Source organism: Eriocheir sinensis, chromosome 15, assembly GCF_024679095.1.
Source record: "Eriocheir sinensis breed Jianghai 21 chromosome 15, ASM2467909v1, whole genome shotgun sequence".
Classification (NCBI taxonomy): domain Eukaryota; kingdom Metazoa; phylum Arthropoda; class Malacostraca; order Decapoda; family Varunidae; genus Eriocheir; species Eriocheir sinensis.
In genome coordinates, this window is record NC_066523.1 from 3,969,901 (window position 1) to 3,995,850 (window position 25,950).

At 39.5% G+C, this 25,950-nt stretch overlaps 2 protein-coding genes across 2 annotated transcripts; one reads left to right on the forward strand and one right to left on the reverse strand.

Moving 5' to 3' along the window:
- The first annotated feature begins 933 nt into the window (after nucleotides 1-933).
- Nucleotides 934-12,378, forward strand: LOC126998784 (uncharacterized). The gene is made up of 7 exons (XM_050860824.1): nucleotides 934-1,116; nucleotides 2,048-2,147; nucleotides 4,196-4,371; nucleotides 5,687-5,836; nucleotides 6,543-6,806; nucleotides 8,837-8,965; nucleotides 10,667-12,378. The coding sequence occupies exons 2-7, from the start codon at nucleotides 2,048-2,050 to the stop codon at nucleotides 10,865-10,867; spliced, it is 1,020 nt and encodes a 339-aa protein (XP_050716781.1). The 5' UTR covers nucleotides 934-1,116; the 3' UTR covers nucleotides 10,868-12,378.
- Nucleotides 12,379-18,921: 6,543 nt separating this feature from the next.
- On the reverse strand, nucleotides 18,922-24,369 carry LOC126998785 (ankyrin repeat and MYND domain-containing protein 2-like). The gene is made up of 4 exons (XM_050860825.1): nucleotides 23,585-24,369; nucleotides 22,354-22,659; nucleotides 22,065-22,199; nucleotides 18,922-19,999 (listed from the first exon to the last, which is right to left on the reverse strand). The coding sequence occupies exons 1-4, from the start codon at nucleotides 23,795-23,797 to the stop codon at nucleotides 19,376-19,378; spliced, it is 1,278 nt and encodes a 425-aa protein (XP_050716782.1). The 5' UTR covers nucleotides 23,798-24,369; the 3' UTR covers nucleotides 18,922-19,375.
- Nucleotides 24,370-25,950: the final 1,581 nt, after the last annotated feature.

The window sequence follows — 25,950 nt, forward strand, 5'->3', positions numbered from 1 at the left end:
CTGGTGCTACTTACACATGTATCCTTAGATGTATAATCACACTCTGTACTGCCTGGGGGTTGGGATGGCATGCTCCTCCTTTCTCCTTAAATTTGTTGTTTACTTGCAACAATAAACTATCAATCAATCACCAATATTAGTTCATACACTTTCTGAATTTGTTTTCCTGTGCTTTATTATAATATTACGAATCTTATCATTTCCTCTACTGTTTAATGATATGAATATTGTAGCCTTACACATATGTTTTTTGTGTCATTGCAAATCACTCTATAGTTATTGCCTGGGGGTCGGGATGGCATATGTTCCTCCCTTCTCCTTTGTTGTGCACCTTTACAACAATTAATAAACCATCAATCAATCATGCATGCACGTAGTCTTCCTGGTGCAAACATGAATGGTGGACAGTGAGTGACGGCACGTATACTTTGATGGGTTAGAAATAAATTGTCATACTAATTCTGCTTCGAAATGTAACCTATATATACAATTTCCACACTGATCTGTTCTGTGTAAACTGTAAAGTATATCCAACAAATAATAATAATAAAAAAAAGACAATGATTTAACAGGACGCATCCATGCCGAGAGTTTGCGTTTGTAGCTATAAGTGTGTGAACAGCATGAAGAAGAAGAAAATAAGGATATGTTTTAAATTAGGGCCCTTAAGAAAACACCCGAATGAACTTGGGAAAACCAAACAGCACATGACAGCCAGTGACAGGAGGTGGGCGGGCGGGGCCGTTCTGAAGGCCGACCACCACCACCACCACCGCCACCCCGCGCCCGCGACAGCCTTGTCATTTAAAAGCGCTTTTCAAAAGGCCTTTATGAACAGTTTATATGGCAAACATGTAATTGTGAGTAATTATCAGGGCTTTGAGGAGATAGGTAATAGAGAAGATGGTTCATAGTTTTTGCGATTGTTAATTGTTGGAAAAAATATCGTATTTAGTCTCAGAGCGAGCTGGCAACTCTGACATCCTGCACTGCACCTGTGTCAACAGTTGCTGTCCAGTGTCCACCACTGTCCTGCCAGCTGTTACCGCGGCCCGGGCACTGCAGGGGAAGACGGGCTGTCATTTGCAGCTGCCACCTGCAGTGATCGAAGACGAGGTAAAATTACTCAATCTTAGTAATACTGTGTTCGTCATGCATGTGTATAGTCACTGGTACAGCCTTGATATACCTGACTAACCTACGAAACTCCACTTCCCCTTTAAAATATAGATAAAATACTTTAAAGTGCAGAAACAGTCCTTACATCACGTCCCTCTAATAGTCAAGAGATAAACTACATATCCCTGCAATCTGAAGGACGACCTTGTCAAGAGAGAGTGAGGTTTCATCAATGGGTGTTGTAGCCAGGAGTTGTATCCTAGGTAGTAGTTGGGAGCTGCCTGCTTGGAGTGTCAATTGCCTTGGGCAGGGTCAACCTGAGGCTGTGAATTTGTAGATAGGCATGGTAATCACTACACCACGAAGGAACAATTTTGAATTGCACTTGAGGAAGTTCCATAGAAGAGTCCCAGATAAACTGTCATTATTGTGGTACACAGCTAAATGCAGAACCATAACAGACCAGCTTGATCTGATAAATTGACTGGAACCTGCAGTGAAGCACCATGACTGAGGCACTAACCTCTAAGCTGCACCAGATAAGTAAACCGGTTGTAATGGTTCAGCTTTGTGGCCAACACTGAGATGGTTAATACAAATATGGATCCACTCACTTTTAAACATTCACATCTACTCACCTACTTACCATATTAATGTCATTAATGTCACCATCATCGTCAACACCGAGGGACGAGTGTCATACAAATTCAGTTTCAAATTGAATAATCTGCATATATCTTATGACACAGAAGGCAGTTCAAGGGCACAAAGAAGAAAAATCCTGCAACATGCTAAAGAAATGACCTGCATTGATTTAGGAAGTGTCTTAGAATTAGAGCTGTTTATTTTATATGCTCATACATCACATTTACTTCAAATATGTAATACAATGCCTCCTTTAGTTACTGTGGCCTGGATGCCTTTTCAGATGCAGTCCCTCTGTGTGGCCTTGGCTGTAGTAGTCTTTGGTGTGGCTCAGTCAAGACTAGTATTCCCAACTGGTTCTGATATAGGATACATCGTACCAGGTAAGTGTTTTATATATGTTATTTTTTTGTTTATCTGCCAATTTTACAATTAAAAAGAGACAGGCTTAGGGTCAAAGAAATATACATACAAAACAATAAAAAAATATACAATATGGAATGGGTATTTAAAGTTAACAAACTGCCGCATTTGCCAGTGTCGAAGATACTGTTTTTTCTCAAAATAAGACTAAAAAATTTAACATGCGTCTTGGATGCCAAATGTTGCATTAGGCATAACTTCCAGTCTTACAGACTCAATATTTGCTGTGGCAGTCTTATGTGATGAAGCATTTGCCATTATTGTTTTGATGTTGTGTTGGTCTTTGTCCTGGTGTGGAAGTTGCTGACTCCAGGGTAATTTGTATTGTAATTTGTATGGTGTGTCATATTTGAGTGATACCATAATAACAAAAGTTGTAATAAAACCAGTGATAAATACAGTACATACAGTCATACCTCAGTTTACAAGTTTAATTTGTTCTGAAATTTTTAAATGTTATTTTATACAGAATGAAAGTAATTTTACTAACAAATAGCAATGATAAATAATATAAAACACAAATCAATGTGTTACGGTTGTTATGGAGACTCCCACGACTGCTAACTACGCTCGAGGTGTAGGTTTTGCACTATGGTTTAGCAGACGCAGTTTCCCTATTTTCGAGGCACTGGAAATACGTTCGACCACCAACTTAAAGCTTACCCGACATATCGTCCGAGATGGAGGATGAACGGGAGTCAGTCATGTCTAGGAGGGCATACAAGCCGCTGAGGCTCGCACCCCGTTCCTGTTGTGAGCATAGTATCTGCTGTTCCTGTTTTCTTTTTAGCAGCATCATCCCTTTTAACCATCTTTCTGGGGGACATTGTTACTGTACAAAGAATGCACACTGTAGTGTTTAAAATATACGCTTTAGTCATCCACGGATATCCGTTCTTTCAAACATATATCACAGAGAATGTCAGCTGACCGGACCGCTGCACAGCAGAAATACCTTCAGACTAATCCGCCGAAGTCCGCCCCACGATCGCCGAACAGTCATGTCAGGCAGCACCCTGCTCCACCAATATTGTTCCCGTGTAATTGCTGCTTTAATCATCACCGCCAAGGCACCCGGCACACTGGTGACTGGTGCACTGCGGCAGTGCTGTGTGTTGTTTCACGTTCATGCTGTGCCTTGGCTCCCTCGTGTGGTGCGTCTACTACTTGTGACCTGTATGGTCATGTCCTCCTCCTCTCTTCTGCTTATTCACACTGTCCTTTTCTATTGCATCACACTATTCATTATTTAAATCAATAAAAAATTGTACCTTCGGTGTATACCGAGCAAGGTTAACTTTTTGGCATTTTCTGAGTGAAAAAGTGCACGTTATATGCCTCAAAATATGGTATATTTCATTCTGGGGACATCTGAACTATTGTGTCAAATGGAGGTGTTTTGGGTGATGGTTTCGTACTAGTAACAATAACCCCTAAGCCTACTAAAACCTAACCATTGGTGTATAAGATGCAGGGTGATTTTTTTAGTCTTATTTTTTGAAAAAAAAGTGCGTCTTATATGGCGGGAAACACGGTAAGAGTGGAGCACCAATGGGACGAGAGTTTGATTATAGAGTCAGTATAGTTATTGCAAGACTCAGAGCAAATGATATGAGACTCTGCAGGGTTTAAGAAAGGCAAGGACATTCCGAGATTCCCAGTGTTGTACTGATGTAGGAATAAAGAAGAGTACCCTTTGCCTCCTTGTATTTAATCACTTTCTCCTAGCTAGTATTATCTCAAGTATGCAAACCTGCAGAACCCACTGGAAGTAGATGTGAGGAGAGTATCCGCTAACCCCACCTTTGTAACACTATACTAGTATATAGTACTTGCAGCTTTGATAAATGGGATGTATGCATCTATAGTTATATTTTGGCACTTGTGTTTTATCCTATCCTTGGTTTCAGACTGCAGAATGAAAGTGGATGAACAAAAATATGTATCATTATTTGTTGATGTTGCTACTAACTTTGTATCTGATTTCAAGCTTTTTATCCTTTTGCAGATGATCCTGAGCCAGAGACGTTTGAGGACAATGCTAACTTTCTGAGAGATATTGAAGATCGCCTAGCTGAACCACTTAGAGAGGATAGTAGTAATCTGAAGTCCACCATCAGATCACTCCTGCACTCCGGAGTTAGGGAGGCAGAAAGGAGTATTGCAGATGAAGGGTGGCACCAGGTAATGATGATTATGATTTTAATGGTAATCCCAGGGAAAGGATATCTTCTCCAAACATGTGTAATATGTCAGATTTACTGACTAAACCTTAAATCCCAGGATCTTGATTGTTACCATGGGAACAGATTTTTAATAACATTTTATTTTGTAGATGTTTTTCCTTCCATCATATTTAAAAATTTAATGGAATCAGGACCTCATCTATTGAACTACACTCACTAAAAAGATAAGAGGTTGAAGAAATCTCTAGAGTAACAAATATTTTCATGTAGAGCTGTTCTATTCTTTCTCTTGTATTTATTCATCTAGAAACAGCATGAATGGGGTTTTCCATTCACCTGCTTCTCAAACCTTTTTAGTTTCTGTAATGAGAGACACAATCCTACAATTTTGACAATGAATAATCCTAAAACTTAATCCTAAGAGATTTATATTTTGTGATTTGTTACAGGAAAAATGGCCAACTAGGGCTGGCAAAGACCTAAGAAAAAGAAAAAAAGCCTTATGTATTTGGAATAAATAAAAAAAATAGAAAGGAAGATGAACTTCATTTTACAAAATGAAGCAGACTTAGTCATAACTCAGGAAGTGAGCACGCAGGAAAGGTGATCTGCATATTATGGTGGAAAAAGTTTTCAAATGATTATGGCAGTATTGGAGCAGTAAGTTGAAGGGATTCCATATGTGCCCATGAGTTGCCTCACCGTAACAGGAGGGACAACATTTATTGCTGTCAGTAGTGTCAGGTATCTGTTGCATGCCTCTTTTTGCTATGAAATAAAAGGAGTATCATAGTTACCATAGTTAGTAACCTCAGACACCTTTGTCTCAGGAAAGAATAAAGGATTAAATTCATCAGGGAGGATCATAAATTAGGTCTAGTATTGAATGGTAAAATATATTGATGAGCTAGAGGAGTTACCAGGATACCTCCATTAATCTTTGCCTTGAGTATATGCTACCCTGGGAACTTATGTGGCCCAATTCCCAGCCCAGTATTTCTACAAAATTAGTGATTTATATAAATTTTTAAAGATTGTGTATGTGTCTTATACGCTCATTATGTGTATTAAGGAACAACTTTTCCTTAGCATATTAATATGAGACAAAGAAGATATGAGAATGCTCCTTAATATACTTTCAGAACTACCCTTCTCATGTATCTACTTTGGGAATATCTTATAACTGGTTTTATAAATGTTGGGAATATTTTATTACAGGTACTTATTTTCTTTACGGATGTTTTAAGATATTGGATAAAACTGCATCTCTGACCTGTATTAAATAGAGTATTTCACTGACTTTGTTTTTCTAGGCTGACACTTATAGAAATTGGGGTGAGAGACCTGAACAACCGCCTGAGGGATTTCGTGCAAGTCCCCCTGAGGACCTTCCAGACAGCATGAAGGATGACAAACATGGGGTGGCCATGGGAATACCTCATATCAAGTGTGATAATGCAAAGGTATTGTAAAATATTATAAAATGTAGAAATTCCTTTGATTATGTTTGCTGAAACTAATGATCAGTCATCATCAGAAACAAATTTTACTCACTATGATTCCATACACAACTGGATGAAAGGGTGTTAAGGAATGTAGTAATTGAAGGTTATGTTTGATTCTTTTGGGAAATGAGCTAGATATGAATACTAGTAGAGTGCATCAGGATCTGCTCCAAGCCCCTTGTTGTTCATTGTAGTAATGGAGAGGCCACAAAGCGTAAAACATGGGGTCCATTATAGGTAATTATATGCGGACAATTTGCTGCTAGTAGTGGAGACAAAGGAAGAGGTAGAAATAATGTAACTTCTGATAAGCAAAGCATTAATTAAAGGAGAGAATGCATGTAAGTCAGCTAAAGGTTAAAATAACATAAGTACTAAAACTTTTTGGCCACCTATTTTATTTTGTATTAATGAAGGAGTGCATGGAATATTATATCAGTACTATTTAGGAAAAGCAAGTAGGAGCAGTTATCAATATCTTATCTATGTGACAATGTGACAAGTAAATTTGGTAATTTTGCATATCCAGGGGACTGTCAAGGGAAAATTGACATCTCCAGTAGGGCTTAGATAAATTTATTAAAATGCGTGGCAGGTTATTTAATTTTAAGTGAATCCTAGAAATTTCTTAATTTCAATAATACCAGGTATAATTTGATTTCAGATTAACATCACAATAGACTGGGATTACTCTCCAATCAATTACACATGCTTTGACCCCAGACACCATCGCATACCTGTCCAGAACATCAAGTCTGTAGAGAAGTGCACTGACTTACCAGATGACTACACTCCTCAGCACATCTGCATGAACCAAAAGCTGTTCTACAATACAACCTTGCCCACATTTGGACCTCATCGACCTCTCTGGCCTGTATTTGGAGAATATAAATTTGTACCTGTCCAGAGATGGCTTCACTCTATTGAGGTAATAGCTCCCTGACTGTGAAATGACAGTTTCATATCATTCTAGTTTCTTTTCATACAATCCTTGAATATAAATATTTCAAGCTTTATTTCATGCTTGTGTCATCCATGCAGATTCTGTTCAGACCTTTTTTCATTTTTTTTTTCTGAAGCTTCCACAGAGCTATAAAATGAGAAAAAAGAAAATTCCCCAAAAATTATTTCAGTGCCTCAAAACTCATTCCACCTGACAGTTTTGCACAATCTTTGAGACATCTATTTGCTATTCTTTGATAACATGCAGCTGTCCTCTTCACCAAACATACTTGTCCTATCCTTAATTCAAAATCTCAACTGGAAATTAATTATCTCCTGTCTAGCTATGGTAGGGGAAGGTCTATCTGGATGAGGAATGCAGCATTCACTGCCTCCCTGAGCTGTCTTTCCTTCTTTTCTCTCTCTCCTGTTCATTCTTCTTTTTTTGGGTAACTGGGGGGTTTAATCCTCCCAGGGGTCCTGCATCCCTGCCCAATGGTGAGCAGTCAGACCAGCCCCTGATCTGGGCTGGTTGGGGGAGGGGTTTACACCCTATCCCCCTTTAAAAAAAATTATCCTAGCCAAAAATAAAATTAAAGTAGAGGTCGGGGTCAGGGACCCCCCAGGCTTGGCGTCGTAGGGTGGGTGAGCCCCCCCCCCCCCCCCGGGGGATGCATATGCCCCCACTTATTGCTTGACTGATTGTCTAGCTAAAGCAGCCTCTGCAGAGTTCGGTGTTCTTTATCGTCTCCACTATTTTTTTCCCCTCCCACAGATACTTACCATAGAGAAGGGTCTTGACTGACCCTATATGGAGTATGTATATCGTGTGTGGGGGGATTCCACTCACACAGCCCTTTTGGACAGTAGAGTTAGAGTCTTTTCACCTCATCAGCTTTCCTTCTCTTACTGGCAATTTTTACCTCTTAAATTCCAGTGCAATGTTGCCTCTTTCTATCTTCTGTCATATTTTCATGCTAGCTGCTCTTCAAAACTTGCTAACTGCATGTCTCCACAGCTATTGCAGCTCCACTGCACAAGAGTATCTACTTTTGCTCATCCCTATGCTGTCCAGAACCCTGGTAAACTCTTGAACAGCCTTCCTTCGTCTGTAACGCCTCCTTCCTATGACTGAAACTTCAAAGATGGGAATATCAATACACCTTGCTAACTAAAATGAACACTTGAATGTTCTTTCTTTCTTCTTGGCTGGAGCAGGTCTTTGTAGGCTTTTATGTGTGTCCCAGAGCTGTACCTTTAAACTTCTCTCCCTCACACACTCATTCACTACAGATTCAAAATACTTCTTCCATGCTGTCTTTATCTACTTTTTCCTTTTCTCAAGTATCCCATTGCTCCTCTGTATCCTTTATCTGTGTTTCATCCACATATCCTGAAACCTATCTTATCCTATAATTTTTAAGGTAATTTCTTATATAAGTCATGCCTCTGTGGTGCAGTGGTTGGCGTGTCTATAGTTATGAATCCGCAGGCCCGGGTTCAAATCCCGGGTTAGACAGTCTTCGTGCAGCTCACCCACCTGTTCATTCTCCCTTTTGGGCTGGTCGATAACTACCTTGGAAAACCTGAGGAAGATAAACTGTGGTAACTTGGATGTCATTCTGGCCCTGTGTCCTGGGGTAATAGGTTCTTACCCACCAAAGGCGTAAGTGCTAATGCAACAGAGGTGAGCATTGAGGCCCTGCGCTACTATAGCATATGCCCTCCAACTTTACTTACTCCTAGATCCTTATCTTCCTTTGCATCACTGATAAGGTCCTTCCTCATTCCATAATTCAAAGTGTTTTGGGGGGGGGGGGAGATTTTACCAATTATGAAAACATAACTTCTTCAAGGTTCATACATGTTCTCCTCAAATGCTATATATTATGTAGATATATACGTACACTAATTTTGCTTCATTCGTGCTTCATAAATTAATTTCCAAATGAATAATGAATAGCAAAAGTTGGTAGTAATAAATCTACTCCATGTTCACAATGCTTGTTCTTGCAGCATGGAGGTATAGTTATGCTGTATGATCCTTGTGCTGAGCCACTGTTGGTCAACCAGCTCCGCAAAGTACTGAAGGGATGTTTCCGAAAGCATATTATCACACCATACACTCTTCTGACCAAAGATCGGGTAAGTTTTACTTTTGTGATGGGAGATTTGCTGTTTTGGGGATCTACTTTGCAAACTAAAGTTTACAATCAATATTAGCAAATGCTAATATTGTTTTAAGATTGGTGTGTGTTTTTTTTATTATATTTTGTAATTTTTATTCTTCAAGAAAAAAATAAAACATTCCTAGTACTTCGATGGAGACATGATGAAGAAAATAATAACAACCGATTAGACCAAGGTCAGAGTATGCAGTGGTTGTATGGTCACCACACAGGAATAAGTATATAAGGAAACTTGAAAGGATTCAAAGGATTGCAACTATGATGGTACCAGAACTATCAAGTCTGTCATACAAAACTAGATTGGAAGAACTGGGCCTACCAACACTGGAAGAAAGAAAAGAAAAAGGAGACCTGATAGCATTGTACAGGACTACAAGTGGAATAGACATGTTGGATAGAAATTATTTAATTAAGATGGAAGGTAGGAGGCAACTAAGTGGACACAGCAAGAAATGAGAAAGAGGACTTGTTTGAAAGACATAAAGAAGTACAGTTTTCCATACAGGAGTGTGGATACATGGAATAGACTAAACAAAGATATTGTTGAAGCGGGCAGTGTCCATATAATGAAAGAAAAGTTGGACAAGTATAGATTGCGAGACAGGACTGTCCGAGCTTGAGCGCAGGCCCTGCATACTACAAATAGGTAACTACACACACACACACACACCCATCACACCATTACCAAAATTTGAATCACTCTGGTATCATATAAGTACTTAGGTATGTTATTAATTTATTAGCTAGTGTTTCTTTCCAAATTTAACAAGTTTATGTGATTATAAGTTGTTCAGGCATTCTCTTTTCTTGTTTTTAGTCTTGGATGATGAAATGGATGAACTTTTGGGGAGTGCACAGGAATACATCTCAATATTTATAATGAAATTAAATGGGAAAATTAACTTACGTTAACAAATTTCTGCCTTACTTTGAGAAATTTGGGAGAGTGGAAATCATTCCTAAATTGGGGACCTGGTGTACATGTCTCACACTCGTATCATACCCGTAACAATACCCCCCCTCCCACCCACAGGGCCCCACTGGCAACCTGCCAGCCTCAGTGCCTTGCAGTCCATCACAAAATGTGCTGTGTGGCTATGTAGACAATGTGCAGACAATACACACAATGAAAATTATATACTTACAATTATTAGTTTCGTTGCTAGTATTATATGCATTTTTTAATTTCCGCCTCTAATAACGGACTTTCAGCATCAATATACTAAGTTCCCACCCAATTAGTCCATTGTACCAGGGTATATATATATATATATATATATATATATATATATATATATATATATATATATATATATATATATATATATATATATATATATATATATATTGTTATGCCAGACGTGTTACTTGGGTTCAGTGTCGCCGTCAGGAGACTCCGTGGGAGGGAGATATGTAAAGACCTTGCACAGCTTCCAGCACAACAATATATATATATATATATATATATATATATATATATATATATATATATATATATATATATATATATATATATATATATTAATGTTGGGTATTTTCAAGCTTTCTAGTAATGATTACCATATTAGCAATGAAAATAAGGTTTCTGTGTACTGCTATGCTTTCTTTCTCATCTGAAAATCATGACAGAAGCATTTAATCTGTGTCTTTTCTCTAGCCTCTAGCACTGTTAGCATGGGGATGCAGCCTGGAGATGGCCACTGTTGATGAAGCTGAAGTGAAGGCGTTCATCAAGACCCGTGCTCTCCATGGGCCAGAGGGGCACTATCCGAAGGATGGAAGCTTCAAGGAAGGGCTGTTACATAGAGCTGTATACCCAAGTGCAGTTGAAAAAGATTCCATCATTTGTCCAGAATAATTCCAAAAGGTAAAAAGTATTTCTTTACTGAGAAATGTACTTTGGACATGTGATACCAAGTGTCACATACCCTGAAATTCATGGCATGTGGCCATGCCTTCTCCCTCTCTATATGATACAGTATATACATATATATATATATATATATATATATATATATATATATATATATATATATATATATAGAGATATATATATATATATATATATATATAGGGTGAGGTGGACACAACCCGTACTACTAGTGGGAAAATATTCATTAAAAATCTGTATTTGCCCTAACAGGCAAAACAGAGTGCATAATACTCCTCGGGAAATGGGCTTCCTTTATGAGTATCTGTTGAGCTTCCTCAGAGAATATTCTTTTTTCCGTAGGATGATTTTCATTTTTTTCAATTGCTGTATGGCTTGTGACCAGGGGGTCACGGCTCGTACACGAGGTGTTCACGGCCCGTACAATTTTATAAATAAATTTTTAAAAAATCTGGCTTTGCACCAAGACTCAAACCCAAATGCCCAAAGTAATCCTTAGGCTGTGGGCTTCCTTTGAGGCATCAGTTTAGATTGTTTGGACTTCCAATTCTGAAAGTGATGAGTGCTTTAACTCATAATTTTTAGGTGGTTTTATGCGCTCGTCAAATGTAACCAGGGTTTACAATAACATTTTGCGTCGACTAGCTGTACGACTCGGGAACTACCCACATGTTTGTTTACGGATTCCCACAAACACAAAAATTCGGCACAACAATATCTTTCCATGCTAATATCTTTTCAATATGATCATATTCACCATGGAAACCTTCACGAGCAAGGTCATGACATATTCACAATCACCATACACTATACTATGAGGCGAGAAAATTGCATCAGACATCTCAAAAATTAAAAAACTCGCATAGCATTGTCAAGCGTAAAGCTTGCGGCACAAGATGTCTGCGTCAGCTGTTGGTGTCCCATTTTCTTTCTGCTGTGAGAAGGGAGACCTTCCTCGATGTTTTGCCTCGACAAGACGGCCTTTGTACGTCTCATGACTGTACGAGTTATGTCCACCTCACCCTATATATAAACAGTGATCATTGCTATAGCACTAGAAATTCCTTGTCAGAAAATCTATGTAAACTAGATTAATGTGTTGTGAATTTAAGTCTTACAGGAAGACATGACTAAGAACTGCCATCATCAGTATTTGTAAGCTTAGAAAAATATGCTTAAAAATTGGCCACTTACGGTATACTGTGTAGGGAACAGAGATCTGATATTAGATATTGGTTTTTGTACAAAAGTAAATGGTAAGTTTTTGGAAATGAAGAAATCTCATTAGTTTTATTCATTTACAATTTTTAATCTGTTTTGAATAAAAAGATGTAATATTCATGCATCTTGACTCAACTTTTCGATAGTGTATGCATTTGAAACTAGTGTTAGATCTTTCTACTGTATACATAATCCTGAAGCAAGTCAAAACATAATGAATCATGTACTTTGTAACAGCAGTAAAGAGTTGGAATCTGTATATAGTATTGATCTTTTCATCCTTCATGTTAATTAATAACAAATGCAGTTCAAGGAAGATTGGTGCTTATTTGACTTACTGCTATCAACACACTGTCAAAATAAAGGAGTAACTACAGGAAAATCCCGACTATCTGGAACCCCTAGGTATCTGGCAAAAATTTGGCCAGTCAAAGATTGAAAAAATTATGAGAAAAGTCATTGAAAAACTGCAAATATCTGACCAGTGTAAGATCTGAAATACTTGTGCAATGCTTTCACCACTTCCATACTAGGCCTGCCATGCATACAGTTGAGCCACTAGCCACGCTGTGTTGTGCAATATTGGCGTTTGTCCATTAGCCAGCGTGAGATTGCCTTTGTGATGGCAACGGTGACAGGTTTTGCCAAGATAGCAGTGTTGGCCTGGCGCCTGAGCCGAAAGGAAGACCGAGCCTCACTGACAATGACCTGGAGGGGATATACAGTCAGCATAACAGTGTCAAGAGTTGTGCATTTGTATTAGGCCTAACTGGGAGTCAGACGTTTGGCGTGTTAACCTCAGCATAGTCAGAAACATCTGCCATGGTTCCTGATGAGTCTGATGTGTGCGTGCATATGTGTGGGTATTTGTTGTTACTCGATCCACGTGTTTATGTGTGCAGAGTCTAGGTGGGTGGATTGGCTGTGCAAGCGCTGTGGTGACAATGAGAACTTCTAGCATGGAGGAACCACTGGCACCTCCATGGGTATGATTATGATTTTCAAGAACAGGACAGGAATGTTTACCCAAACCTCATCAAAGAACTGTGCTGTAAAGACCGGTGTTGTGTTCCTGAGCCAATAAATAGCCTGCATGCAGTGATTCATGGGTAACTTTATGGGAAACAGCATCTTGCTATTTAGAAAAAGAAAAAAAACTCAATGTGCATATGCAGGCCCGTAAGTTTGGCAGATTTTTGGAGGGGGTAAAAGGGCACCACAGGTTCATGAGGTGGGGGGAGTTGGCAAGCGAAGTGAGCATAGCCATGCTGTCTGTGGATGCGTGAGGACAGCTCTGTTTATCAACAAGTGTTTGTTTGTTAACATTTGCTTCTGAGCATGCATAGTTCATGGGAGGAGTCAGGAACACAACACAAGGAGTCCTACAATTTTCATAGACTGGAGAAAAAAAGTTTTTTGAACTGTGGTTCCACAGCACAAGGTGTTCTCTTATCTTGTCAATTAAATAATAAACAAAGCAGCTCTGCCAGTCCACTTTACGAGTCTCCTGGTGGGCCATCTATCACTGCTCCTCACTCCTCAGCCACTCCTGTCGTATGTTTATTTACATCGACGTGCGGTTCCTCGTACCCTCAACCATTTTCCATCCATATGGAAAACTGACAACTCGCTCCCAGTTAGGCATATGAGCAACCGCAGTTGCCCATAGCTCCAATGATTGGAGGAAGACAGCCAATATGACACTGCCTTTTAAGGCAGCACGCATGACGCCGACGGTTGGTAGACGTGACCTGTATATGACAAAGCAGCGTGAAACTTGGGGCGCGATAATGTGCGAATGTCGGGACTGTAAGAATTTAGGACTAAGCGCGAAACTTGAGGATCGCAAAACTCAGATAGCGCAAAACTCGGGAGGGTATTGTAGTGCATAATTTCTCCCTACTGACAAAATAATTTAATGGGAGATAATTTTACACAGAAATTTCTGACATCATGTTCCTTTGCTCTAAAACTGAATAAATAAATAAATTAAAGGTATGTGTAGGAGGTAACATTGAAATTTTTATTATTATGCTTATTGTATAGCAGCTATCACACACGTGGGTCCATTTGATCACTGAACATAGTTCCTAAGTTTCATCCAAATTGAACATTATGAATGCAGACAGGTAATCATCATGAACATACAAAGTAACAATGAATTCAACCCATAATGTGACAGTAATGATAACAAAAGTACAAAGGACAGCATAATCAGTGTCTGAAGCATGTCAGCCAGTGTCGGGAGGAGAGAGCTGGAGCACTCAGGGTGCCAATGTCACAACTGAGCACTCTGGCCTTCCCTGTAGTGGCCTTACCTTCTCCCCTGTTAAAGCCACTAACTACTGCACCACTTACATAATAGCAAAACTAAAAAAAAGGCCACATGAATTGAGAAATGTCTATTATCAATTTTACTATCAATCTAATGGCCTGGAATTTTTCTCACTATTCACAATGTATTTCAATACAACCATAAAAGTTTACCAATACACAATACTGGTAAGCAACTGTTACTTGCAAAAATTTCACCATTAAGGAGAGCATCATTCTTTTTTCAAAATTTTTGAAAACCATAAAAATTGAAAAAAATACAGGGTGTTCTGGCAACCGTGGCACACATCATGAAGTACCACAGCAAAATTCACACACACACACACACACAGCCCGGTAGCTCAGGGGTAGAACGTCTGACTCACAACCAGAAGGACCGGGGTTCGATTCCCCGGCCGGGTGAAGATAAGTTGGGTTTATCTTCTTTCACGTGTACCCCCTGTTCACCTAGCAGTGAGTTGGTACGCAACATCAGGCAAGGAGTTGTGACCTCGTTTTCGCGGTGTGTTGTGTGTGAGTGGTCTCAGTCCTACCCAAAGATCGGAAATGAACTCTGTGCTCTTCCGTAGGGGAACGGCTGACTGTCTCAAGAGAGACCCGCAGCAGACCAAGAGGTGAATTACACACACACACACACACACACACACACACACACAAAAAAAAAAAAAAAAAAAAAAAAAAAATTAAAGCCCCCATATACAGGTAAAGGTAAAGTTGGGGGCATACGCTGTAGCAGCGCGTGGCCTCGGTGCTCATCTCCGTAACATTGGCCCTTGAGCATGTGGTGGGAGGGAGTCCATTACCCAGGGACACGGGGCCAGTGTGACATCCGGGTTACCACAGTTTACCTTCCCCAGGTTTCCCCAGGTATCCATTTATCGACCAGCCTGAGAGGGAGGATGAACACCCCATATACAGCACACAATCAAATGCTGACTTCTGACCTCCAATGTCAAAACTAATTGTCACTCCATCCTGTTGGCCCAGAGTCTTCGTGTTTCAACAACAGAGCAGTAGCAAAGAAAAAAAAAACTCTGAGCCACACTGCCAAGAACCTTTGCTTTGCCAAGATCCCTTTAAAAAATTTGGAGAACAAGGAACTTCCATCAATTGAATGACTCCTCAGGTGATTCAGAGGGGTTACACAAAACCTTGATGAGTCACTGCATGGCATGTAATGGGCAAGACTCTAAAAAGCAAAGTTTGATACACACACACACCCACACACACCCATGTACCCTATTCATACTTACATACAGACACACATGTACACACTTCCATGCATCATTGTCCCTCCTTATGGCCTCTTCTATTTATGATGATCTGTTTCAGATCACATATCTGGTTTTAAAGTCAGTGTTCTATTTACCATTGAGATATAGATTATTGTGATCTGGGTGCACTGGATTATGTTCTGCCTGATCTAGCTATAGAGTTGGGTAGTAGCAGATGACACTCACAGCCCAGCTCCTATGTGGTTAGGTTACACACGAAAGCTTATCATTCATGGGGTGTATACATCCCCGAAATGTAAGAGGAGCAGATTATAAGTTAAGATAATGTTGCAGAAATGCATTTGTAAGCACTAAGGATGTAGAGTAGCAGTAATGAACAACAGAACTGATGGAGAAATACGACCACTCGCTTTGATCTGCTGATCGGCCTTGAGCCATTCTATTTTTGTAGAGCGAATCCTTGTCAGATTCAAATCCCAATCAATGATCTAGAGCTGATCAGTGTTCTAAAGAGAAGAGGTCATTCTCTAGACTCATTGGCGTTTATGTAATACCAGCACACTGCCGGGCTGATGACCAAGACCAAAACTTGGAAGAGGGGTGTATGATTAAAGCTCATACTACCATAGGAATATACTACATATATGGATTACTGATTAACAGTGGCTGCTTCCCAGCAGCCAACATCACAATACCTCAAGGTTATTATTAGTATTTATATTTTCCATAAAAAAGGAACAAACACACACACACACACACATAAGTGGCATATCACTACTTGGATGGAGACATGATGAAGAAAATAATAACAACATTGATTAGACAAAGGCTAGAGTATGCAGCAGTTGTCTGGTCACCACACAAGAAAAAGGACATAAGGAAACTTGAAAGGACTCGAAGGATTGCAACCAAGATGGTACCAGAACTATCAAGCCTGCCATACGAGACTAGATTAGAGGAACTGGGCTTACCAACACTGGAAGATAGGAAGAGAAAGAGGAAACCTGATGGCGTTATACAGGAATACGAGTGGAATGGAAGTGCTGGATAAATATTATTTAATCGAGATGAAAGGCAGAAGGCAACTAAGAGGACACAGTAAGAAATTGAGAAAAGGGACTTGTTTGAAAGACTTAAAGAAGTTGAATTTTCCATACAGAAGTGTGGATACATGGAATGGACTTAGCAAAGGCATTGTTGAAGCAGGCATAAAATGAAGGAAAAGCTGGACAAAAATAGATTGGGAGACAGGACTGTCCGAGCTTGAGCTCAGGCCCTATATACTACAAATGGGTAAATGCACACACACACACACACACACACACACACACACACACACACACACAGATTTTACATGTATTTTCACTATACAGTGGGGCCCCATAACTAGCATCTTTTTAACTAGCTATTGCAAGTCAAGCGATAGGATAGAAACAGTCCTGAATTTCATAACTAATGATCAAAGCCTTGGAGCTAGTGAAAATATTCCCATTCACTAGGAGGAGTGAGTGGGCAAGTTAAGTCAAGACAGCCCGAAGAGTTACTGTGTGGAGAGTTGTGCAGGAAGGGTGAGTACCTGCTCCCTTAGTTTAGTTGACCCATTGGGCACACAATGTTATGTAATGTTGTGCAATAGAGGTAACAAGTCTTGCCAAGATGGCACTGAACATACTGCCAAGTCCGCTGAATCAGGCAGAGCAGAGAATGTAAACAAAACAGACATCATTGTTATTTGTGACCAGTGTCACCTCTTCATCTTTTTACCTTCTGCAAATGATTCTTTTCACTACGATTGCTGTTTCCAGTAAAGAGTTGCCTATAAGAGTTGCTGGGGGAATATTGTGAGGGAACTGTAGTGTGGGACGCCAAAATGTTGGGCTCATTTCCTCACTCACGGGTCAACTGAAGGTCTGTGATGTTGCCCCTGTTGCTCCACTCAGCCCTGCCCACCACAGGGACTATATTGAATTTAATGATCATGAACTGCTGCAATACGAGAGAAGTAAGTTGCTGATGGAGGCTGCTACACATCTGGCTCGGCATGAGGGCAGTGATGGTGGTGGCAGTGGGGCATGCTCTCCATAAGCTGAGGCACTTTCAACTCCTAACTTCTTTATTCAATAGAGAGCACATTCAAAGCATTTAATGGTGAGTTTTTGTTGCCTTTGCCTATTAGTAGTTATGTTTATATATGAATGTAAATTTAGTTGTTAACCCATACAGCCCTGCACTATTGTAAGCTCTTTTTTTCACCTCAATCCCGAGCCCCTTTCAAATTTTTTTTTATTGCATAAATCTAATGGAAATGACCTAACACTGACTCATGTCAGCTTAGTTTTGCCTCTATGGGGGATGGTTATGGAGTGCACTACAGTGTATCCTCCCACCCAACAGCCAACCTCCTTCATGCGCGCCACTCTGACGCTGTATTGCTCTAGCGATGTTTGTAAGCAGTATGATTGTCTCTTTGACTACGTACATGCACAACTCTAAAATTTATAGTAATAACTAATTATATACTATTTCTGTGTAAATTTACACCATACATTCACTTTTATTGTTGCGTCTCTGTCGATCTTACTGTCACTCATTATTGTCTTGGTAGTAATATGTAAGAAACACAATGTTTTTGATATAGCCTAGTTAGCGTCCTTTTTCGCTCATTTGGAACTGCACTTGGGTGTGCTGAGTTCACTACGGCTGTGGCTGAGTGTGGCGGGAGTCATGCTCTCTCTCTCTCTCTCAAAGAGACAGAGAGCTAGCACATGTCCAATTTGGAAACCCTTGGCTACCATACAAGCCGTGTAAGTAAAGGGAGAAGTTGGTGTCGGATAGACAGCAGCGGGCCCTTGGTGTATGAATGCGGTGTCGGCTATAGCCGACACTGAAAAGTTTGTCTGTATTTAGTGTTACTATTTAAAGTTTGCCCCCAAACAAGCAGCTTTAGGGTTATTGACGTTTTTTTCAGTTTCTTCTCATTGCTGGACATGGGGCCCCACCGTAGTATGGGAAAAATATGTTTACATCATGCAAAATTTACATTACACAATCTCACCAGGAAGTGGCAGGAACCCAATACTTGTGTAAAGTGAGAGGTATATATATATATATATATATATATATATATATATATATATATATATATATATATATATATATATATATATATATATTATATATGCTCAGTTTAAAAAAAAAAAAGGGTAACAGTTCCTTAATTAAAGTATGTCATATTACTAAACCAAGATATATTACATAAGAGTACAGTGGGTGGAAGAGGGAGGCAGAGACCAAGAGATGTTCAGCCTATGTCAATGTACTGAGAATGTGATGATATCTGTATTTCATGCACCCACAATACTTTTTGATGGAGTTGCTGGCTCAAGCTACATCAGAGGAATCTCTCTATAGGAATTAACTGAATGTGGCAGAAGATACCTATACTTTGAAAACATTTAAGGATTTTAAGATGCATAAAAAAAGTTACAGCACAGGCTTAACATATAAAATCATTAACCTAATTTCTGCTTTCATATCTGTGTATTCCTTGTGCTACACTGCATACAATACAGCCTATAATATATATCATGTTTATGAAGACATTAGAAGAAAACTTCTATCAATTAATATAAATCATTTCAATATTTGGTAAATATATTTTATTTAACAATGACTTACAGTACTTTTAAGAAACTGTAATATTTTTTGCCTGACTGGCCAATTCTTTATCTTCTTTCTCTTTTTTTTCTACATCAACATTTTCATTAGCTTTATTCTTTTCTTTTTCATCTTCCTCTTTCCTTCTTTCTTCTTCTAACCTTTTCTGTTGGCTTTTATATTCCAAATAAAGCTTGTCACAAAACTTTTTATGAATGGGCCATTGAAGTTTCTGGCAGACTTTATCACAGTACTGCGCCATCTTACATTTTGAACATTTCTTTAGGTCTCTATTGGTTTCTTGGCCACAAGTGGAACAAGCCTTATCATCTTGGAAGGCCCTCTGGCCATTAATGCAACCACTAAGAATGCAAAGTGCTGAGGTGTCTCCCAATTGACTTCCACTCATGTTTCGTACTAACTGAATGAAGAGCGGCATCTCCACCCAAGGAAATGCCTTGATAGCATCTCTAACATAGTACTCTAGATGCTCCTCAAAACCATCTGAAGGCCGCCCACGCAACCATTTTCGAATTATACTTTCAAATATACAGGTGTCTTTGTTGCTTTGTGTTTCTGGATCCATTTTCTGAAGTTCCTTCTCCAGCGTTTTCAGAACATATGCTAAGTAATGAAACTTCATGGAGATTACCTGGAATGAAATACAGTTTTTAGTATATTATCCCTTCAATGCAAAATAGTGAAATAAACATGACCGAAAAGAAACACATGTATTAAAGAACTATGACATGAAAAGTACAAGACAATGTTGTTTCCCATTAGATTTTTATTATTTGTAATCTGATGTCTTGTTCTCTTTGAAAATTTTACCTTGAACAGGGTCAGTGAGTTCCCCTGTTCATAGAGTACAAGTAGTCCTCGATCTATGATGGGGTTTGGGATCGACAGGTTGATGGTAAGTCGAATTGGTCTTAGTTGAAATTTACATTAAAAATACAATAAAATATTATTCAAATGTCCCGTCATGGATAGAGATGCGTTCTGCTCCTCCTACCCTCTCTCCCTACCACGCCTGTCCTGATGCGCTCACCTCACCCCAGCCCTGCATTCGGGTGACCCCTTTGCCAAACAACGTTGTGCAATGTTATGCAATGGAGCAACCAAGTTTTGGCAAGATGGCTACAGTAGCCAAATGCTCGCCAAGTCATTGTGCGGGAGATTGTGATGGTGGAGGGGGGGTGGCGCGACAGTGTTTGTAAACTAATGACACGTCATAGTTATGTGGCCAGTGTCACCTCTACTAAATCTTCTTACCATCTGTCAATGTTTCATTCAACCATGATTACTGTTTCCAGTAAACAGTCCCCAATAAGGACTGCTGTGGGAATATTGTGAGAGAGCTATTGTTGAGGGAAGTCATTTTGATTGCGGTCAACTGATTGACTGACCCCCATCACCACACCTGCTGGGAGTTGTGGAGGCTAACAGGTGAACCAAATGCAACTAAGACTTGTAAACAGTGGATATATTTAGGTAGACTCACTCAACCTTTGCTCAGCTCAGATGCTAGCCAATTGGAGTCTGCTAGATCTGGTGATATGATTGTATAGCTGACTGTAGGCCTATAAAATGATAAGAGTGGCAACTAATGACTGCAGTGTGAGTATTGCTACAGCCTGAGTTTCAGAGGCAACTAAGGGGGAAGTGTGGGAGGGCTGGCCCAACCCTTCCCACTCCGACCTTACCCCAGCCTGGCTGGGGTGGAGCCCGTACGTAAGGACTGAGGATGGAGTCAGGGTGGGGGTGGGAAGGGAGGTGCTGGAGTGCTGTGTAAAGAAATAGCTGCTCTATCCATAGCAGGGTATTTAAAATATCAGCTTGTTGCTTAACCAAATATTACTAATATTATTGACCTGGTCATAAGTGCGAAGGGTTTATAATTTAGAAAGATAAAAGGAATGAGATGGAGTGTTTTAGAGTAAACTCCCTGAAGGTACAATCAATGTATTATGCTAGTCCTAACATATGGTTCAGAATGCTGGTGCCTAACAAAAGACTTTGAAAAAGCTAAGATATAGTATACACAAAGAGGAACAGAGACAATATCTGGATATAACATGGAGAGACAGGAAGTGAGCAACAGAGATTAGGGAATAGTCAAAGCCTGAAGGTATTTTAATGACAATTAAAAATAAGAAATGAATTTAAGTACTTCATCTCATGCATAGCTGATATGAGATAAACAACCAAAGAAACAGAGGACTAGGAGAATAGTTGAAATTAGAGGATTTGATGGAGCAGGATGAAGTACATTTACTTCAGACATAGAGGTGGAGAACATTGGGAAAGGCCTTTGTCCTGCAGTGCATTAAAGATGATAAGCTACCTCGCTGGGGGCATTCTTTCATTACTTTTCAATCTCGCATTTCTGAAATAACTTTTTATCCAGCTACTGCTGACCAAGCCATTTTTGGCATAAAAAGTAGTTTATTATTTTGTGAGGTCCATATGAGACTGCACTGATAACCTAAACGTACATCTAAGTAAATAAACTGTTACAATAAATAGGTTTAAGAAGCATACATATAAGAATTATTCCTCCCAATTTCTAAATTGAATTATGTACCAGATTGGGTTAGTCTGCAATATCAGCATTGTTACCAGGTGTGCTGTGTGCAGAAAGAAGCAATTTAAAATAATCTCATGGTGGTAGAGGTAATGGTAAGATTTCAATACTACTATGATGTTTTACTGACCTCATTAACATTCTCTGGGCGCTTACTTTCCTTTTCACACATGTGGTCAAGTAGATGCCATGCCTTGTTTATATTCTTCTGAAGAATATCTGATGCTCCTACTGCAAGTGCAATTCTCACTGGATGAAGATTAACCTGTAAAAGATAAACCATGAAGACTCATTCTAATCCAAAAGCCCACAAGTAGTTTGCTAGGCTTTATAAAGAAACAATATTTTTCTGGATAACTTACTGAGAATAAAGTTATTAATGGGGTCATAAGGAAAATAACAAATGCCTCTCTCCATACCTGCATGATAAGGTCATAGAAGGGTTTAGCTGCTACTGGTGGGAGCTTGGCTTCTTTCTCCAGTCCTGATGGCCGAGTATATTGAGTCACATCGCTCATGGGCACATAGTTGTTTATTAAGGCCACTACTGCATGGTTTCCTACAAAAGCTGCCATCTGAGTGGCAGTTCTACCTAAAGTGTTGGTATGGTATGTCCTGGCTCCAGCTGTTAATAAGTGTTGCACTGCTTCAGTATTGCCAGACAAAGCTGCAAAGTGTAGTGGAGAATACCGATGGTCATGGCTGTCTGAGTTGACATCAGCCCCCTAAAAAAGAAGCAAGGTAGGATTACTCTATAGAACAACAGTATGATTTTTTTATTTTTTACTTTTAACAAACTTCTTTGTTGAAGGCTATGGAATATGGGTTCAATCTTCATTCTATTTTTAATTTCAAGTCTAGTCCAATTTTATGTAGGTAGAGTTATATCAGTATATTGTCTATAGAAACACAGCTGAAAAAACATCTGAAAACAGTAACCAATCACCTTAATATACATTGCTTATTTCTCCAATCGCTGGTTTAATTAACTGTTTCAGTCAGATCCCTAAAGAGGACAAATTAACAACCAGTTAGGTGATAACAGAAAAGAGACTATGCTGCTCGAAATAGATTTCAGCCTGAAGCCACTTGTGCAGCCACCCTGTATTGCTACAGGGAAAGAATGTAGAAATGAATATATAAAAATAAGCACTTGAGCCATCACGAGAAAATGAGTAAGGCTGGTGGGCTCTGCTGCTCTGCCATCTAGACTGCAGTGCAAAGGCCGGGTATCACATGTTTTTTGAAAACAATTAAAATCAACTAAACTAGTCAAACTAAATTAAACCTATCTTATTCCACACGGTCCTGCCTCCAAACGAGCAAGATCAAATTCTATTTCAGGTCAAATTCATTAACTCAGATGGAGAAGTGTGGTGGTGGTGGATTTCCAAGTCAACCACAGTGAAACTGCCTAAACTTCGAAAAGTGAGACAAGTAAGTGAGCAATTAACCTAACTATACTACATCTAACCTAACCTAACCTAACCTAGGACTTGATGCCAAAATGTGATAAACAGAAACATATCCTTAACATCATAAATTTACTAAACATTTATAAGGAACATAAGCTTCAGAATGAGAAGTACACCACAAGAGCTTTGAACTGTGTAGCACAAGGATGACATAGCCGATATAACACCCACTCACGTGATCAACAAGGAGTTTGCAGAGTTCGGCATTGCCCTTGTAGGCGGCATGATGGAGGGCTGTCATGCCATTGCTGTCCGTGTCATCCACCTTGGCCTCACCCTTCAGGAGCAAGTTTCTGACGGCGGTGACATCATCGCCTAGGGTCACGAGCTGGATGAGTGCTGGGGGCGGCACTGCTGTGGGCGGCACTGCTGGGGCGGCGTCCGTCATCTCTGCGCCTCAACTGGTGGCACTCTTCAGGTGGCACTTAACTAGCGGCACTCTTTTATTGACCTGTTCCGCTTTGCATCGCTTCTTATTTAGTCCTCCTTCCTTGGTTCTTCTTCACTGTTCCTGTTTTCTTTTCCTCTGATTTCGTGACACTCTTCTTCTTTTATTGACCTGTAATTCCGCTTTGCATCGCTTCTTATTAAGTCGTTCTTCCTCGGTTCTTCTTCACACTTACATCTTCTTCTTCTTCTTGGGTGTTTTATATTTCTTCACTCTGCACCGAGCTCTGTTTTCCTCTGCTTTTGCTTACATAGACTTGCTTCTTTCCTATTTTCTTCTCCTTTGTTTTCGATCTTCACTTTGGCCTTTTTTGCATTTCCCTTTACTGTCCTTTGGGTCTATTACAATATCATACACTTGTTCTTTTTTATTTCTATTAGAGACGCTTTCGGCTCACAACAACTATTCCCAAAGACCAAAAATAAGATCAATCGGGCTCAAATGAGTATTATTTTTAGGTCCACGGTACAGTGAGAGTGTTAAGCTACCACCATGGTCATAAAACTACCCACGGAAATGTTCAGAGGTCTTATGAAAGCCTTGTTAATTAAATGTTTGGGCGCCGAACCGGAGTGTTTAAGAAGAGGGACACGAGGATCTCTTGGAGCTCCGTTACCAGATTGTCGTACTCATCCTCTTATGTTTGCCGATTTCCGACCTAAAAACTGTCTCCTCCACCCCCCAAAATTTGATTCATATAAAATTATTGATAAAATGGTTAATTATTGGTGCTTCTTGACAATTGTTATGGGTCAGAAACCAGTCAATATGAGCTCTGAGTACGATAATCTGGCTACGGTGCTCTAGACTTCCTCAGTACTTCTGTTTAATCTTGTTTGTTTTTGTCACTTTCTCACTTTGACTCACATGGTTTTCAGTTTCTTATGTATGTAGAAGCCGTGCTCCCATGGCCTAACCCAGCCCCCTAACACGGTGAAGAAGAGTTCAAAGCGCCTGTGTTGGCAATACTTGAGGGGATCAGCTGAGTGTGGCGCGCGCTGCAAGTCGTTGGTGCAAATTTACGTAATTTATACATGTAAACGTATATTAAATTACACCGCGATCTTGTACCATTATTTTACATTATTAAAACAGTTACATAATATATAGATCAACAATTACAGCAGACAACTAAAGTAAATTGTAGGCCTATAGATATATAGGCCTACCATCCTGATTCGAACAAGCTCATTATAATCGATCTCTGTACTGCCGGCCACACCGGGATCTTCACACACCAACCCATCCTTCTCCTCTTGCTCAGGGGGGGATGGTAGCCACTCATTGTCAGAGGAAAAATCCCGACTTTGCTGAACGGCGGAGCTCGAACCCCAGCCTGAGTTATCCATTGAGCGGTGTGTGACTGTGTTTGTTATTATTATTATTATTATTATTATTATTATTATTATTATTATTATTATTATTATTATTGTTTACAGTAAATGAACCAACGCTCAAGGACAAAAAATAACAAGCACAAAATTAAATAAAAAAAAGCACACTAACTACTGCTCATATAAAAGAATGGTAGATGAAAAATAGCCAAAAGAGAAGTCAATATCTGGTTGAGAGGTGTTTCGATACCCTCCTCTTGAAATATGGCTACGTATGTTAAGTCATAGGAAGGACAGACGGAGGAAGATATCTGCTTTAATAAATTCATAGTCTCATTATCACTTGTGTTAGTATTAATTTTTTTACATGTGATTATTGACATGGTGGGGAGAGAGGCTTTCCTAATTACCTAACATTGATTTATTGATGAATATTTAATCAATACTGACGGGACACGAAACCTTGCCCTCTGCTGATGTCAAACCAGCGACACTCCCCAGCAATATCTTGTTAATGTGAATCAATGACTGATTGATTGATTGATTGATAGTTTATTGTTGCAGTTGTACAACAAAGGAGAAGGGAGGAACCTGTCATCCCAACCCCCCAGGGAACACATATTGTGATTGTAGGCCTACAACTATTGACACATCGATCTGTAGGTAGCACCATGAAACTAAAAACGTATATTGGTAGGGAACAAGTTAATTCTATATTAAAAATAAACAGTAACCGTGATGAGATCAAGATGACAGCTA

What these genes read in the sequence shown, in the direction of transcription:
- LOC126998785 (XM_050860825.1), bottom strand. Translation starts at nt 23,797, where the DNA reads ATGACGGACGCCGCCCCAGCAGTGCCGCCCACAGCAGTGCCGCCCCCA. An exon ending in GCAAACTCCTTGTTGATCAC is followed by an intron (nt 22,660 to 23,584) that starts GTGAGTGGGTGT and finishes CTTCTTTTTTAG; the next exon opens with GGGGCTGATGTCAACTCAGA. An exon ending in GCCCAGAGAATGTTAATGAG is followed by an intron (nt 20,000 to 22,064) that starts GTCAGTAAAACA and finishes ATTTCATTCCAG; the next exon opens with GTAATCTCCATGAAGTTTCA.
- LOC126998784 (XM_050860824.1), top strand. Translation starts at nt 2,048, where the DNA reads ATGCAGTCCCTCTGTGTGGCCTTGGCTGTAGTAGTCTTTGGTGTGGCT. An exon ending in GATGGCTTCACTCTATTGAG is followed by an intron (nt 6,807 to 8,836) that starts GTAATAGCTCCC and finishes TTGTTCTTGCAG; the next exon opens with CATGGAGGTATAGTTATGCT. An exon ending in CTCTTCTGACCAAAGATCGG is followed by an intron (nt 8,966 to 10,666) that starts GTAAGTTTTACT and finishes TCTTTTCTCTAG; the next exon opens with CCTCTAGCACTGTTAGCATG.